Source organism: Bos taurus, chromosome 5, assembly GCF_002263795.3.
Source record: "Bos taurus isolate L1 Dominette 01449 registration number 42190680 breed Hereford chromosome 5, ARS-UCD2.0, whole genome shotgun sequence".
In the NCBI taxonomy this organism is placed as follows: Eukaryota; Metazoa; Chordata; class Mammalia; order Artiodactyla; family Bovidae; genus Bos; species Bos taurus.
The window spans coordinates 32394588-32409806 of NC_037332.1; the positions used below are offsets into that span (position 1 = coordinate 32394588).

At 51.0% G+C, this 15219-nt stretch overlaps 1 protein-coding gene across 1 annotated transcript in view; it reads left to right on the top strand.

Moving 5' to 3' along the window:
* VDR (vitamin D receptor) overlaps nucleotides 1-15219 on the top strand; it is a 55797-nt gene that overhangs the window by 12135 nt on the left and 28443 nt on the right. The window contains exons 2-3 of the mRNA NM_001167932.2: nucleotides 9674-9755; nucleotides 13158-13305. Of these exons, the coding sequence (NP_001161404.2) occupies nucleotides 13160-13305 (146 nt within the window). The 5' untranslated portion in view covers nucleotides 9674-9755; nucleotides 13158-13159. The remainder of the gene's footprint in view (nucleotides 1-9673; nucleotides 9756-13157; nucleotides 13306-15219) is intronic.

The window sequence follows — 15219 nt, forward strand, 5'->3', positions numbered from 1 at the left end:
GGTGGGCAGCTGGGGGGCTGCAGACGGCTGACTGCCAAGGAGGGAAAGAGGTTTTTGCATTGGAGAGCCAGGCTCAGCTCCTCCCGTGCCCTGAGGCAGCACCAAATGGCACAGTTCAGTTCAGTCGCTCAGTCATGTCCAACTCATTGCGACCCCATGGACTGCAGCACGCCAGGCCTCCCTGTCCATCACCAACTCCCGGAGTTTACTCAAACTCATGTCCACTGAGTCGGTGATGCCATCTAACCCAGCTCATCCTCTGTCGTCCCCTTCTCCTCCTGCCTTCAATCTTTCCCAGCATCAGGGTCTTTTCAAATTAATCAGTTATTCACATCAGGTGACCAAAATATTGGAGTTTCAGCTTCAGCATCAGTCCTTCCAATGAACATTCAGGACTGATTTCCTTTAGGATGGACTGGTTGGATCTCCTTGCAGTCCAAGGGACTCTCAAGAGTCTTCTCCAACACCACAGTTCAAAAACATCAATTCTTCAGTGCTCAGCTTTCTTGATAGTCCAACTATCACATCCATACATGACCACTGGAAAAACCATAGCTTTGACTAGACTGACCTTTGTTGGCAAAGTAATGTCTCTGCTTTTTAATATGCTGTCTAGGTTGGTCATAACTTTTCTTCCAAGGAGCAAGCATCTTTTAATTTCATGGCTGCAGTCACCATCTGCAGTGATTTTGGAGCCCCCAAATATAAAGTCTGTCACTGTTTCTACTGTTTCCCCATCTATTTGCCGTGAAGTAATCGGACTGGATGCCATTCTCTTAGTTGTCTGAATGTTGAGCTTTAAGCCAACTTTTTCACTCTCCTCTTTCACTTTCATCAAGACACTCTTTAGTTCTTCTTCACTTTCTGCCATAAGGGTGGTGTCATCTGCATATCTGAGGTTATTGATATTTCTCCTGGCAATCTTGATTCCAGCTTATGCTTCATCCAGCCCAGCGTTTCTCATGATGTACTCTGCATAGAAGTTAAATAAGCAGGGTGACGATATACAGCCTTGATGTACTCCTTTCCCGATATGGAACCAGTCTGTTGTTCCATGTCCAGTTCTAACTGTTGCTTCTTGACCTGCATACAGATTTCTCAGGAGGCAGGTCAGGTGGTCTGGTATTCCCATCTCTTTCAGAATTTTCCAGTTTGTTGTGATCCACACAGTCAAAGGCTTTAGCATAGTCAATAAAGCAGAAGATATTTTTCTGGAACTCTCTTGCTTTTTTCAATGATCCAATGGATGTTGGCAATTTGATCTCTGGTTCCTCTGCTTTTTCTAAATCCAGCTTGAACATCTGGAATTTCATGGTTCATGTACTGTTGAAGCCTGGCTTGGAGAATTTTGAGTAATACTTTGCTAGCTAGTAGTAATACTTTGCTAGTGTGAGATGAGTGCAATTGTGTGGTAGTGTGAGCATTCTTTGGCATTGCCTTTCTTTGGGATTGCAATGAAAACTGACCTTTTCCAGTCCTGTGGCCACTGCTGAGTTTTCCAAATTTGCTGCCATTTTGAGTGCAGCACTTTCACAGCATCATCTTTTAGGATTTGAAATCGCTCAACTGGAATTCCATCACCTCCACTAGCTTTGTTCATAGTGATGCTTCCTAAGGCCCTCTTGACTTAGCATTCCAGCATGTCCAGCTCTAGGTGAGTGATCACACCATTATGATTATCTGGGCAGCAATGAATGGCATTCTGTGCAGCAAATCAGTTCCATCTTTGCCCCAGGTACCAAAGAAAAACAAGGAAGAGGAAGATGGCCAAGGGGTAGGGGCGGGGGAGAGAGTTTTAGTTTGGAGAGAGTTCAAGGGTTAAGACAAAAGTTGCTATTTCCTACCACTTTGTGGCCCCAGGGAAGAATCTGCCAGTGGTTTGGCCTGAAACAGCGAAGCAAGAGGGTTATCTTCAGTGATAGCTCTAAGGGCTATCAGCAGCGAGCGCGGACTTCTGGACTTGGGGTACAGGCTGGCAGGTGCAGGGGACTTCCTGCACGTGTCCCCGGTGCCAGCTGTTTGTGACCGTCGTGTGTGAGGGATTCCTGGGAACAAGGAAGTGACCTTGTGGACTGGGAGACAGGAGTGAGCCAAGCTGGCTGGTGGACACAGGTCTGGGGACCGGTCGGGTGTGTGGTAAGTCAGCTCTCCCTGTGCCTGGCAACCGTACCTGGCTGCCCTAGACAGATTGATGCATTAAATAAGGATTGGCTGGTGACATGCCGCTGAGTTGTTCACAGCTTCCGTCTGCCCTTGTTGAACCTTTTCTTCTCTCTTTCAGCTTTCTCTCACATTTTCTTATTTAACTGGGCTGGATTTTCCAGAATTCTCCCCTCCACCTTGCCTTTCCCACAAAATTACTGATGGTCTTCTTCCCAGGGCAAAGAGTCAGTGCAGAGAGGCCCGCTGCCCAGCTGACCCAAGGGTCCATTCTCCATGAGCCATAGAGTAGGAGGCCTGTTTTTACTTCCTTCACAAAACTCAAGGTTGATTCAGGTTGGAACGGGAATCTGAATGGAGTCTGAAAGTCTTTGGTTGCAAAATACCACTGCAACAATTTAAAATTCCTGGTATTTGAGAGTCAGCGGGTTTACTAGTAGAAGTACTCAGTAGTGGAAAGAATGGAATTTCCTTCCGACTGAAATGAGTGTGGTTGGTTGGTTTCTTTCTTCCTGGTACCCCCCACCCAGCCAGCCAGCCATATAGAACTAGTTTCTCTGCCTCCAGCATGCTCTTTCCCTTTTGCCTCGAAGACTTTGCTCATTCGGTATCACCTGCCTGACCTCTCTCTACCCTCTCACCACTATCTTGTTAGAACTATGGTCCTTCCTGTCTCAGTTGGGAGACAGAGAAGTGACATCCTCTGAAGAGCGTCTCTGCCTCTCCAAGACCAGGCCAGGTGCTGCCCCCCCCTGCTCCCGTCACACCTGTGCTTACCTGCTTTGCAGCCCAGATCTGAGTTGAAGATTCCTGTCTTTTTCTCTCTGTAGACAGTAAGCTTCACAAGGTTGGGCCTCTGTGTGGCTTACCATGGTGTCTCTGACTCCTTGTATAGGGCTTGCTGTATAGTCAGTGCTTAAAACCAAGCAAGGGTCACCATCAGAGATAAGGCATCAGAGACCAGAACCAATGGCCATCACAGTGAAAGGCCAAGAAGAAATGCCGTGGCCTCCCTGCTCCTCCAGTAGGGTCCCCAAGAAGAAGTCTACACAGCAGGATGGCTGGAATTCTGACCAGACTGAAACTCTGGAAAAGCTCTCTGGAGGACATCATTCTACATGGGAACTGAGGAGCAAGTTGGGGGTGACTAGGCCTGCCCTTGAAAGTAAATGGGAACCTCCCAGCTTGGCCTCTTCCTGAGAAGCCTCAGGAATACAGGAGGAATGTTCACCTCCTCGCAAATAATGCTGAAGACAGACAGGATGTCTTTGGGTAAATGAGGCTTCCCTCATGGCTCAAATGGTAAAGAATCCACCTGCCAATGCGGGAGAGCCAGGTTCGACTCCTGGGTGGGAAAGATCCCCTGAAGAAGGGAATGGCTACCCACTCTAGTATTCTTGCCTGGAGAATTCCGTGGACAGAGAAACCTGGAAGGCTACAGTCCGTGGGGTTGCAAAGAAGCAGACACAACTGAGCGACTAACACACACTAACATGGGACTCGACATGGGACTCGTGGAGAGTTACCTAGCCCTGCCTATCTCAGAGAACCTGGGGACCCTCGTAGATTTCTGACACAGGCCTCAGAATCTGTCCTGGGATCCATGAATGGCTTTCCAGGGTTGCCAAGAGTGGGGAGCAGTCAGGAGTCCAGGCCCACTAAATCAGAACCAGCCCAGTGCCTAGGTTTGGGGCCATGACCGAACCACTAGCCTCTGTAGCCTTCTGCTGCCTGCAGAGGGGCAGGAGTGGGGCGAGGAAATGCCACTGCCCTGAGAACAGACAGGGATGCCATGGTATGCTGAGCCAGTGTCCCACTGCGGAGAGAACAGATGCTTGATAAGCCCTGGACGACGAAGGAGGTAGGAGAGAGACTCGGGGTGAGAGAGGAAAAGGACCGGCAATGAGCAGAAGTGATTAGTAATTGGTGACACTTTGGTAGCCATGGTGTCATCTTCCCTGTGGAGGAAAAGTCCAAATGTGTAGCCCAGCTTCTCTGCTTGTTGGGGAGAGAAGAGAGCAACCCATTCTCCCCGCCCCTAGCAGCCAGATTTTTGGGAGCCACAGCCAATGGGTGGGGTGGTCGGTTTTTTCCCAGTTAAGAAATGTGGCTTTCTGGGCAATGTTTGTTTGGGGTGGGGCTTTTGGGATCGAGAGCAGACTTCCTGACCTCTCTGGGTCCTGAACTCTTCGTGGCTGTACTAACAGTAACTGCTGTAATAATGAGAGCAAACATATAAATCTCTGGTGTCCTGGGCACCGTGCTGAGTGCTGCGTGGAGAACTTGGTCCCCGTGACCGCCTGAGACCTGGGAGCGCTCACGTCTCTATTTGTAGATCAGGACATGGAGAGGGGTTCTGGGGGAAGCGGGACGGTAGTCAGGTGGCCAAGGTGTCAGGCTGGCCAAGTGACTGTGGAGCTGAGCAAGGGCTGTGATACCAAGGATCCGGAGTATCTTGCTTGGAGCTGGCAGGACCTGGGGCTTGGGTACTACCTTTCCTGCAGTGCAGGAAGAGGCTGAGTGATATAGAGATCGCATTGATCCCAGAAGAAAAGCAAGGAGGACCACTCGCTTCCCCTGTGGGGGTCTCAGTTTTCTTCTGCTAGGAAACCAGAGACGCTGGGCTGCAGCTACGCACGGGCTGGTTCCCTATGCTTCACTAGTCACCGTCACTGCCCACACTTTCCGGAAGTTACCTGGAGAGCACTAATCAACCCAGAGATCTTGTTGACAAAGCTGAGGGCTGAGTTTCCACTGGAAAAAAAGCAGCTTGCAGGAATAATTGTTGATAAGAAGTGGAAACATATCTAAGTAAACTATGAATCTCCTGTGCCACTGCCTAGAACCTCGTGGACTCCTGCCTGTGGGTTCTGCTCAGCTCCAAGAAGCTGCCAGCTCTCCCAAGGATGACAGGACAGTCGGCCGAGGAACAGTCTCGGTGAATGTCCGGTAGAGTGGGAGCCTGTGGCATGGCTTCTGTGCAGTGACCTACTACCTCTTGCCACTGTAGCAGTCAGTCAGTCCATGACCTTTATCAGGTTCTCGAGAGTGAGGTATAGTCCCCAAAAAGTTAATTAAGAAGCACTTTCAGAAGAAAAGTTATTCCTGAAACCGCTGGGTCATCAGCCACTTCATTTACCATGCTTCAGTCAGAAATTAAACAGTTTGATCCACCTCAACCCTGTTCCTAGAGCCACAGTGCTGGGGGTCAGCCTCCCCTGGAAATAGCTAAGCCTGAGACGGAGGTGGCAGAAAAGCTTGGAAGAGGTTATGTAGCTACTCACACTCTTCCATAGGCCCTTTTCTTAGGCTGGAAGCTTCTTTCCAGGTGAAGGCCAAGGAGGCAGACACTGTCTTCATGACCACCTTATTCACTGCCCTGGTGGGAATCATGACCATACCTGGGATGTGTATGAAGCCTAAATCAAAATGAAATGTAGCCAGGCTAGCTTCCTCTGCTTCTCCCCTGAAACCTCATTGCATCATAAACTTTGCAGAGTTTTTCTATTTTTTTCATGACAATTTTCCAGCAGGTGAGGAATGGGTTACTTTTTCTGCTGTGTGTGGTAGCATCATACGGTGGCCCTGTCGACCCCTCCTCAAGAGACCGTGTGGGAGTGGCCTGATAGATTCATCTTAGATGGCTGTGAAGAGCTGGTCTAGGACCAGTAGTTGAAAACTCCTGGGGCTCTTTCATCTGTGCATAATGAAAAACTTTCTAGAGCCATCCAAAGAGAATGGGTTGGCCTGGGAGATAGTTCTCCAACAGAAAAGATATTTAAATACAGGCTAGAATATTATAGAAGGGATTTAAAATGGTTGGACTAGGAGATGTTAAGTTTCCTTTCAATCTTGAGATATTCTGAGATGACTGGTATCCATTGGGTTTTACTTTGGACATTGTAGTCTGCAGAATATAATTTCCAAATGCTCTCACCGTGTGTGTGTGTGTGTGTGTGTGTGTGTGTGTGTGTGTGTGTGCGTAGGAACTGAGGGGATGGTGGGGGAAGAAAGTGTTAGGCCGAGTTCTAACTCTGCAGTGCACTTTCCTCTCCCATTGCTCTCATGTCCACTCTGTTCCTCTCAGCTTCTTCCGGAAGGCAATGCTGAGATTGTTCTGGAAAAACAATGTGGGTATATGTTGGGGATGGGAGAGAAGGAAGAAAGGGCATGACCCCAACTGGCCATGAGACTAAGCTGAGCCTAAATTATACCAGAATGAAGAGATGACAGGTAAAAACTTGGGTAGGTCATACAGTGTTCGGCACTCTATGGGCAGAGTTGCAAGGATGATGAAATGAAAGCAACAAGAAAAGGGCGTGCACACATAAGCACATGTGCAATCGTGGCTGGCGTGTGCACAGGCTCACCCCCTCCAGAGACAGCCCGATGTGTGGTTGACTCCATGTGTGCCAATTTTAGGAAAAGAAGGAATTTTCTCCCCCTCTGCTGGGAAATCACATAGCTTTCCATTTCTTTCCAGAAGGAGAGGGAGCTTTGAGCTAATGTTCACAGTTAGAAAGCCCATTCTGATCAGTCCATTCCCAGCACAGCTAAGCGGGGAGCCCACTCCTAGGCTCCCAGTCCCCACAGGACCCTTGCACGGGGCCACATCCCTCCTGTTCTTCCTGGGCCTTAGCATCTGAGGGTGAAGGGGCCTCACCTGTTCCTTGGAGGGTTGGGGAGAGAACACAGTGAGGGAGTTTCATTCCTGACTGATCTTAAGGCCTCATCATGGTGGGAATTTGGCCTGGGAGTTGCACACTTTCAGACCTGGAAAAGACCTTAGAGGTCAGACCTCTGTCCACTGCTTGGTCCTCCCAGAGTCACAGCTTTGCCGCCCTCAGGAGTCCGAGGAGGTTCAGTGACGGCAACAGAGTTAAACCTGGCCCAGCGGCAAATCGATCCTTGTCTTATGAGGGCTCTGCTCCAGATACCCTGCAGCCCCAACCCCAGGAGACTGTCCTAAGCGAAACTCTGCATGGGGTCGTCCATTCAGCAGAAGCCACTGGAAGATGGGGTGCCTGCTGTGTGAGCTGCCGGGCAGACGTGTGGGAGAGGCGGTGGTTGTGGCTTCGATGACTGGAAGGAAATATGTTATCTCCTCATTTCTTGCTAAGGCAGGGTCAGACCTGGGGTCAGACTCAGGCAGGGGTTTTGATGTGGGATGCAGAGCCTGGAGGAGTGGAAGCCAGGGGCTTTCTGCAGAGCTGAACCACTCCCCCTCTTCTTCTCTGAGGCTCAGTGCTAGGGGCATGGGTATTTCTAAGGCAGGGGCAGGAGGGGGTGGCTCTGGGGACAGTCCCAGCAAAGGCAGTAGGATGTTCTCACACTCAGAACATGAATTGGGGTGGGGGTTGTATGATGTGGCAAAGGGGGTAGTATTAAGTTGTTTTTTTCCACTTGTCCTTTTTTTACCCTGTGTCTTCGCCCCACTTTCCGTGAACTTGGACCTACAGGACCATCTTTCCTATAAGGACCACCCAGCAGTGCAAAGTTGCCTGGGGAGGAGAGCTCCACCTTTTGATGGGGGTTTTCCTGGATGAAAAGGGTTGCCAGGATGAAGAGAGATCCTGGCTGATTTGGGAGCCTTAGGAAAAAAAGAGCCATGACATTCTTCCGTGGTGACCTGGGGATGGTCCTGTCTGTTCCTCCCTGACTTTGTGGAGGTGAGGGGAGTCCAGGGCTTAGGGGGAGGAAACCACTGAGCTATGTCCCTTAGGAAAGGTGGCAGAGTGGAGATGCGGGGCTCAGCTGCCTCGGTTCAAATCTGGGCTCCAAAGATAATCATCTTCTCTGTGCCTCAGTTTCTCCGTGCCTAGAGGTTGTTGTGAGAATTAAATGAGTGAGTGCACAGGAGGAATCTGGAGCAGGGCGGGAGTGAATACTAGCGCCCAGGAGAAGAGGGCCGCCCTTTATCGGCCATTGCAGGCAGCCCATCCTTGCCTGGCCCCTGGCTTCACTGCTGGTCTGGCCGTGGGACCCTGGGCAAGTCTCAAAGTGCCCTACCTGGAGTTTGGTTTTTCCATCTGTAAAATGGGACTGCTCTGCATCTTGCGGGACGGTTAGGAGGTTACATGAGATCCCAGATGGGAAGCTTAGCAGTCTGGCGCATGGTAGATACGCACACACTTTTCTCTGTAAGTTCAGGGATGGCGAGCTACTTGGATCTCAGACCTGACTTCTGAGTGTCTTAGGGGCTGAGGGCAGTGGTCCTTTCTATACCCAGTTGGCCCTCACCTCAGACTTCCTGCAGAGAAAGCCAGGAGTCTGGGAGATTGCCAAGGCTGTGGGGTAGGATCCTGAAGAGCCTGGTTGGCTGGGACCCTTGGGCAGTACAAGCAGAGGGAGCAGAGGAGAGCCTGGGGGCAGTGGCAACATATCTGTGCCCTGCAGGTATCCCTCCTCCACCCATGGTCCTTGGGAGAGGGTCAGCCATGTTCACGTTATCTCAGTAGGGTCCACTGACACTCTCCTCACATGTTCCTTGGGGGCACACAGGTTAGGGGGCTGGCAGTCCTAGGACTGAGCCGAGGTCTGGATGCTTCTTGGGCTGTCCCTCCCCCTGCCTAGGCAGACCACTAGGAGGCAGAGAAACAAAAGCTGAGGGTCTGAACCTTCCCCATTGGGGGGTTTGCCTTAAAGGCCTTTCCAGGGCTCAGGGTCAGACACCTGTGTATCTGTTATCTCCCAAGCTACTTCCTATTGGTGTCAGCGAAGGGGGGAAGAGTGTGTGTGTGTGTGTGTGTGTGTGTGTGTGTGTGTGTGTGTCTGGGCAGACAAGTAGCACTGGGTGTGGGTGAAGGTGGGAAGGGTAAAATTTGACCAGCCCCAGCTTGGTGACCCATCATACCACTAAGACCCAGAGTCTGGACACCAGAGTCAGCCCACCTTCAGCCTTCGCCAAGGCCGGGGGTGTTGAGCATGTCTGGGAAAGAGCTAAAAGTGGCAGAAAACATCCTGTTTGAAAGCCATGCATTGCTGTATTTAACCCCTGCAGCACCTGCTCCACCTACACCCGGGCTCCACAGACCATACACCCCAGACACCTGTCTTTAAAGCCATCCCAAGAGGCCAGGTCCGACTACACTGTCCCCAGCGCCCAGGCACCGGTCTCCTTCCCACCCTCCAGAGCCTGCCAGACCACCCTCTGGCCCTGCTCCTCCAAGCATCCCTAAAACCTGGAGTGGGGGCCACGGGAGCAGTCAAGCTCCTGACACCCTCTGCAGCAAGAAAGCAGCTTCCATCTGCCCTCCCGCTGGATGCTGCTCACGCCCCCCACCAAGACAGGGTGGTTCCTGGCTGCCAGCTGGACTCCTGCTCCTTCAGCCCTGCCAGTGATGACATGGCATGTCTGCCCCCAACAGATCACTTCTGTTTTCAGTCTCCATTTGGAGGACCAAAGTTCCTGGAAAGAGGCCCACATCCTCCCTGGTGGGCCCTCTAGAGCTCCAGTGGTGAGATCAACACAGGGCTGTACATAAAGCATTTATTTCCCTTTTTTTCATTTCAGAGTCCTTTTGGTTGGAAGCATCTGCGAACCCTCACAGAAGGGCACCCCTTGGCCTGACTTCCCTGTCCCCCTGCTCCTACAGGTGGGTGTTTCCTCCTCAGCCACAACCTCTGGGCTTCTTGTTTTCGAGGGGTGAGGCGGGCAGGGATGTTGAATGGGAGCAAATCAGAAGGCGGTGGTCAGAGGGAGGAAGAGATACTGCCTGCCTTTGGCAGATGTGGCTGGGTGCATCCTGTGTCAGCAGAGACCACAGCAGCCCGAAGCTGAGACCCAGAGCTGGGCCCAGGTCGGGGTGGGGGCTCAGAGGGAGGGGCTTGCAGACACCCTGGCCAGGACCCCAGGAGGTCATCAGCAAGGCGGTATTGCCAGCCCAACTCCCATCTCCTTTGTCTCTCCTGCCCTCCGCAGTCTCTGCCCTTCACTCCTAGCACTACCAGCTCTCAGGCCATAGATGCCTAGACCTCTTCTCCACCTCTGGACTCTGGTCCTGGGTCCTGGCTTCTTGGTAGCAGCATGTAACCCTAGTTTGGGCTGAGTTGTCTCTTAGTTCACCTGAAATTGTCCTGCTCACTGTGGGCCTCTGGCTGCTGGGTCCAGCCTTCTGTTGGGCCTAACCCAGTGCCTGGGGCCCCACTCCGGGGGCCAGCAACCTTCCTGACATCACCCTGTTACAGGAAGGCACAGTTGCGGTGCTGTGTTGTCACATTCTGCCAACTCTCTTGCGTCATCACATCTTCTGTGAGCCCAGATGATGCTGAATACTTGTTAGGCTGATTTGACCAATTTCCTTCCACCCCCACACATAATTTCTCTTTTTTCCACCAAATCCCCCAGATGTTGGCCTCTGAATGACACAGTCTATAGCAATATCACCATGACGGGGAGTTGCAACATCTCAGCTGACCTAGGGTTAAGCCACAGGCATCCTAGACAGTTTCTCCTCCTGGGGCCTCTGGGGTCCCTGCCCACTCTCTGGATATGTATGTCATGCTCCAGAAGCCTGGAGTCAGCATAGACTTCCTAAGGGTTGTGGGGACAAGGCTGAAAAACTAAGGACACTCTCTCTTTTATTTTTGTTTTAACAACTAGGCAATGTTTTATATATACAGATGAGCATATAAAACAGATAATAGTATCTTAGTAGTAGTAGTAATGGGGCTTCCCAGATGGCTCAGTGGTAAAGAATCCACCTGCCAATGCAGGAAGCATGGGTTCAATTCCTGGATCTGGAGAAGGAAATGGCAACCCACTCCAGTTTTCTTAACTGGGAAATCCCATGAACAGGGAGCCTGGTGGGCTACAGTCTTTGGAGTTGCAAAGAGTCAGGCAAGACTTAGTGACTAAACACACACACACACACACACACACACACATACCATAATACGTACCACTCAAAGAAATTGAATATGGCTAGTATGTAATGCCTCTGCAAGTCCTCCCCAATCTCACTGCATCAAAAGTTTCTGTTAATCATTTCCTTGTTCTTTTTTTTTTTTTTTTAAGTGTTTCTCTCTCTGTCTCTGTGCATGTGTGTATATAAAAACATTATAGCTTAACAAGTATCAACTTTGCTATGATTGGGCTGGGCAACAGGGTCACTGTTATTAAAGTTCCCAGGAAAAGAAAAGCTGAAGGAGAAAGTTGGAGGATCTGTTAGGTCTGTCTGGGATCAGGGACCCTCTACCCCTTCAGGACTGACAGTACCTGTCCTTAACAGTCCCACTTCCTTCCTTTAGCTTAAAAGTCTTCATGGATTATTTTTTGCAATATTAAATCTTTGTTTTGTACATTTGGTAACTGCTGCTGCTAAGTCGCTTCAGTCATGTCCTACTCTGTGCGACCCCATAGACGGCAGCCCACCAGGCTCCCCCGTCCCTGGGATTCTCCAGGCAAGAACACTGGAGTGGGTTGCCATTTCCTTCTCCAATTCATGAAAGTGAAAAGAGAAAGTGAAGTTTCTCAGTTGTGTCTGACTCTTAGTTGCTAGAGAACCTCAATGTTTGGACTTCTCTGGGCCTCATCTGTAACAAGTAATAATAGTAGTACTTGCAAGGGACTTCCCTGGAGGTCCAGTGGTTGGAACTCCATGCTTCTACTGCAGGGGACACAGGTTCAAACCTTGGTCAGGGAACTGGGATGCCGCAAGCCGTAACAACAACGATAATAACAATAATAATGATAATAGTACTTGCCTCATTGGAGTGAGTTGAAGATGGACTGAAAAAAGACCCTCCTGGTCTTTGATGTACCTTGGCTCAGGTCAAGGGCCTAGTCATTGGAAAGAAGCTCGGAGTCCCCAAGGGCCCCTGGAAGCCACCTCTCTCAGTGGGATGACATGGCACTGTGGTATGGGAGGGGGTAGGGTGCTTGGCCCCTCACCACCGACTTTCTCACTCGATTTCCTTCTGTCCTGAGGCCAAGGCACTTAAACCTGTAGTGACCCTTGTGAGGACTCAGATAAAACTGGGAGGCAGCCCTGTCTGAAAGCTTTCACCAGGCAGGAGGGACCCCAGACAGCCCTGAGCTAGCAGCCAGCAGGATTGCAGGCAGCAGGTGAAGCCGAGGTCCCGGCTTGCCCAAGGGAAGGCTTGTCAGCTGCTTCCTCAGAAGACTCTCCCAGAGCTATTACATTTTGTCCCCTCTGTCTCTTTCCCCTCCTTCTTCAAGTGTGAAATCCATTTCTAGATGATAATGCCTATTTATAAAAGCAGCCTCTGAAAACAAAATTAGTTCCTGGTATACGACTCACATTACTCAGAAGGACGTTCAGAACAATGTGTTGAATTTACATTCAATAAATTGTAAGGGAGAAGGGGGAGGGGGAAGGCTTTGATGACCTTGGTACCAGGAGAGCCAGGTCACCAGGCTGTCCATCCTGAGCCGTGGGGCTGCTTGGAGCTGGCATGACAGGGTCTGCTGTAGGCAGGTAATCTGTCCTCTTCCCCTCGCCCTCAAGGATAGAGGGGCTAAGGGTGTCCCTCTGTGTACAAGGCTGTTGGAGCCCCCCCCACACTTTTGGAGGGGACCCTGGGCAAAGAGGCCTCTGATCTGCAGCAGGTCCACTGCTGAGGTACAGCTGAGGCCAGTGGTGTGCGTATCATTCACAAGAACCTTCCTCACACCCAGTGAAGTAAAACGCATTCTTCAGATGAGGACAGTGGAACGCAGAGAGGCGGGACCCCTCACCCAAAGGAGCCCTGCCCATAGGTGCCAGACAGGGCCTCTGGTCCTCTGGGCTTTGACGCCAGGCCACTCCATGAGCATCGCCACAGCGCCCCCTGCAGACGTGCTCCAGCCTGTCTGGGGAGACCCGCTTCTGCTCATGGCCGGCAGCCTCAGGAGGGTGAGCTGGTGGTACCCAGAGCCACGAAGGGAGGGTGCTGAGGATCCCACTGAGGACTGTGCCCTGGGGAGCAGCTCGACTTTGCTGAGCTTCCGGCAGAAGGGCTACCAGCGGCCTCATGCCCGCCTGCTGTTCTTGCAGCTATGGAGGCGACTGCGGCCAGCACTTCCTTACCTGACCCTGGCGACTTTGACCGGAACGTGCCCCGGATCTGTGGGGTGTGCGGGGACCGAGCCACCGGCTTCCATTTCAACGCTATGACCTGCGAAGGCTGCAAAGGCTTCTTCAGGTGAGTCCCCTGCAAGAGCGAGGAGTAGAGGGTGAGGAACAAGGTTTCCCGCAAAGAGACCCTGCGTGTTCTGTGTCTCCTTCCTCGCCAGGCCCAGAAACACTCCCGTTCTCACAGCCCCCCGGGGCAACAGGGTCTGTTTCTTCCTCCTCTGCCGTCAGCTGTAGCTGGTCCTCTGGCCCAACTGCTTCCTAGGTGGAAGCAGTTCATGTGAACCCCCATCCTTCCATTACCCCTTGACATACAGCCCCCTGCACCCACCCATGTCCTTCCAGAGTGAACCTCCTACCATTGATGATCAGAGCTTCCTAGTCCAAGAGACCGGCATGGCCTCCAGGAGGCCCAGGAAGTCGGCCTCAGAGCACGCACCCCCACCCTCTCCCCTCCGGCCACCATCCAAATCAAACCATCCCCTGGAACAAGGGAAATGACATCCCTAGTTGGACCTCCCTACTTGATCTGTGCACCACGACTTGCTTATCAAAGTTGGAAAGCTAACCTCAGGGTGTGGAGGAAAGCACACGCATTCTGGTTTGGTCAGGGCTAGTTTTTTTGCGAGCAGCCTCTTCTCTTTTCATGTAGGCCCAGCATTACCAGTGCAAATTGTATGGAAAAGTCCTGGAAGAGCTGGACAAAGGCTATTCCCACCTGGAGCCAGGGAGGGAGGAGAGAGAAGTGAGGAATGGCAGGGTAGGATTCAAAACCAGGAGAAGTTAGCATTTTGCATATTTTGGAGAGAGAAACAGAATGGAGCCTGGAAGAAGGCAGCCAAAAATGAGCTTCTATATAATAGTCTTGCTGGGGGTGAGTTAAGCTAATGGCAGGGCTTTCCATCAAAGAGAGGAAAGAGCAAATCAAGTCCAGAACAAGGAATCCATTTCCCTGAACTGGCACTGAGGGCAGTGTGAATCAGAGGCCTCAGGACTTGTGTGGTGGTCCCCCCACAACTCAGGGACCCCTGGGCTCTATAAAGACAGGCTCCTGACTCACCTGCCCTCTACAGCAGAAACTGGCAGGCCTGGAGTTTGATTGCCTTGAGCCACTGTTCTGAGGCCCCTTGAGTCTGAGCTGACTGACGGCCACTACTCCCTCCTGCAAGGCCTGGCATTATGGTCAGCAAGCTGCTTTTATCTTGCTTCCCTGTCCTCCGTCTACCTTATAACTTTACTGCCTCTGCCTTGATGACAGTCCAGGCTGCACTTTTTGAAGAGCCAGCATCTCTGTCGTTGTTTGGCTTGAATTCTGTTTTATAAAACACACACAGTTGGTCCTCATTGTTTGTGGAGTCCACGTCTGCAAATCTGACAACCTGGTAAACTTTACTTGTCATCCCCAGGTCAATACTTGCAGCACTGGCGTTTCTGGACACGTGCTGAGTGGAGAAAAATTCCTCTTCTCATTGCACACGTTCCCAGCCAAGGTTGAACCAGACATTCTGCCTTCTGTTTCAACTCTCACCCTGTGAATAAGTGTCCTGTTCTTGGTCTGTTTAGTGCCATCCTTTTTGCATCTTTATACCATCTGATAGTGATTTCAATGTGTAAGGTGGCAACCAAGCATGGTGCTGAAATTCTTTCAGGTTCTCCTAAGCATGTTAAAGCTGGAAGGTGCCTTACAGAGAAAAGACATGCTAGATAAGCTTTGTTTAGATGCGGGCTGTAGAGCTGTTGGCTGTGAGTTCAATGTTAATGAGTCAACAACATGTATTAAATGAGGTACGTTTAAATAGATGCCACACATGAAGCAAAGTTATTTACTGATGGATTGATGAAAGCATTGTGACCAGAGGCTCACAGGAACCTAATCCACATTCTCCTAGGAGTGATAATTCAATATTTGCTGGTTCAGCATCCATGGTGGCTTTATGAATGTAACTACCATAAAGAACAAGAATAGACTGTCTGCACGTAATTT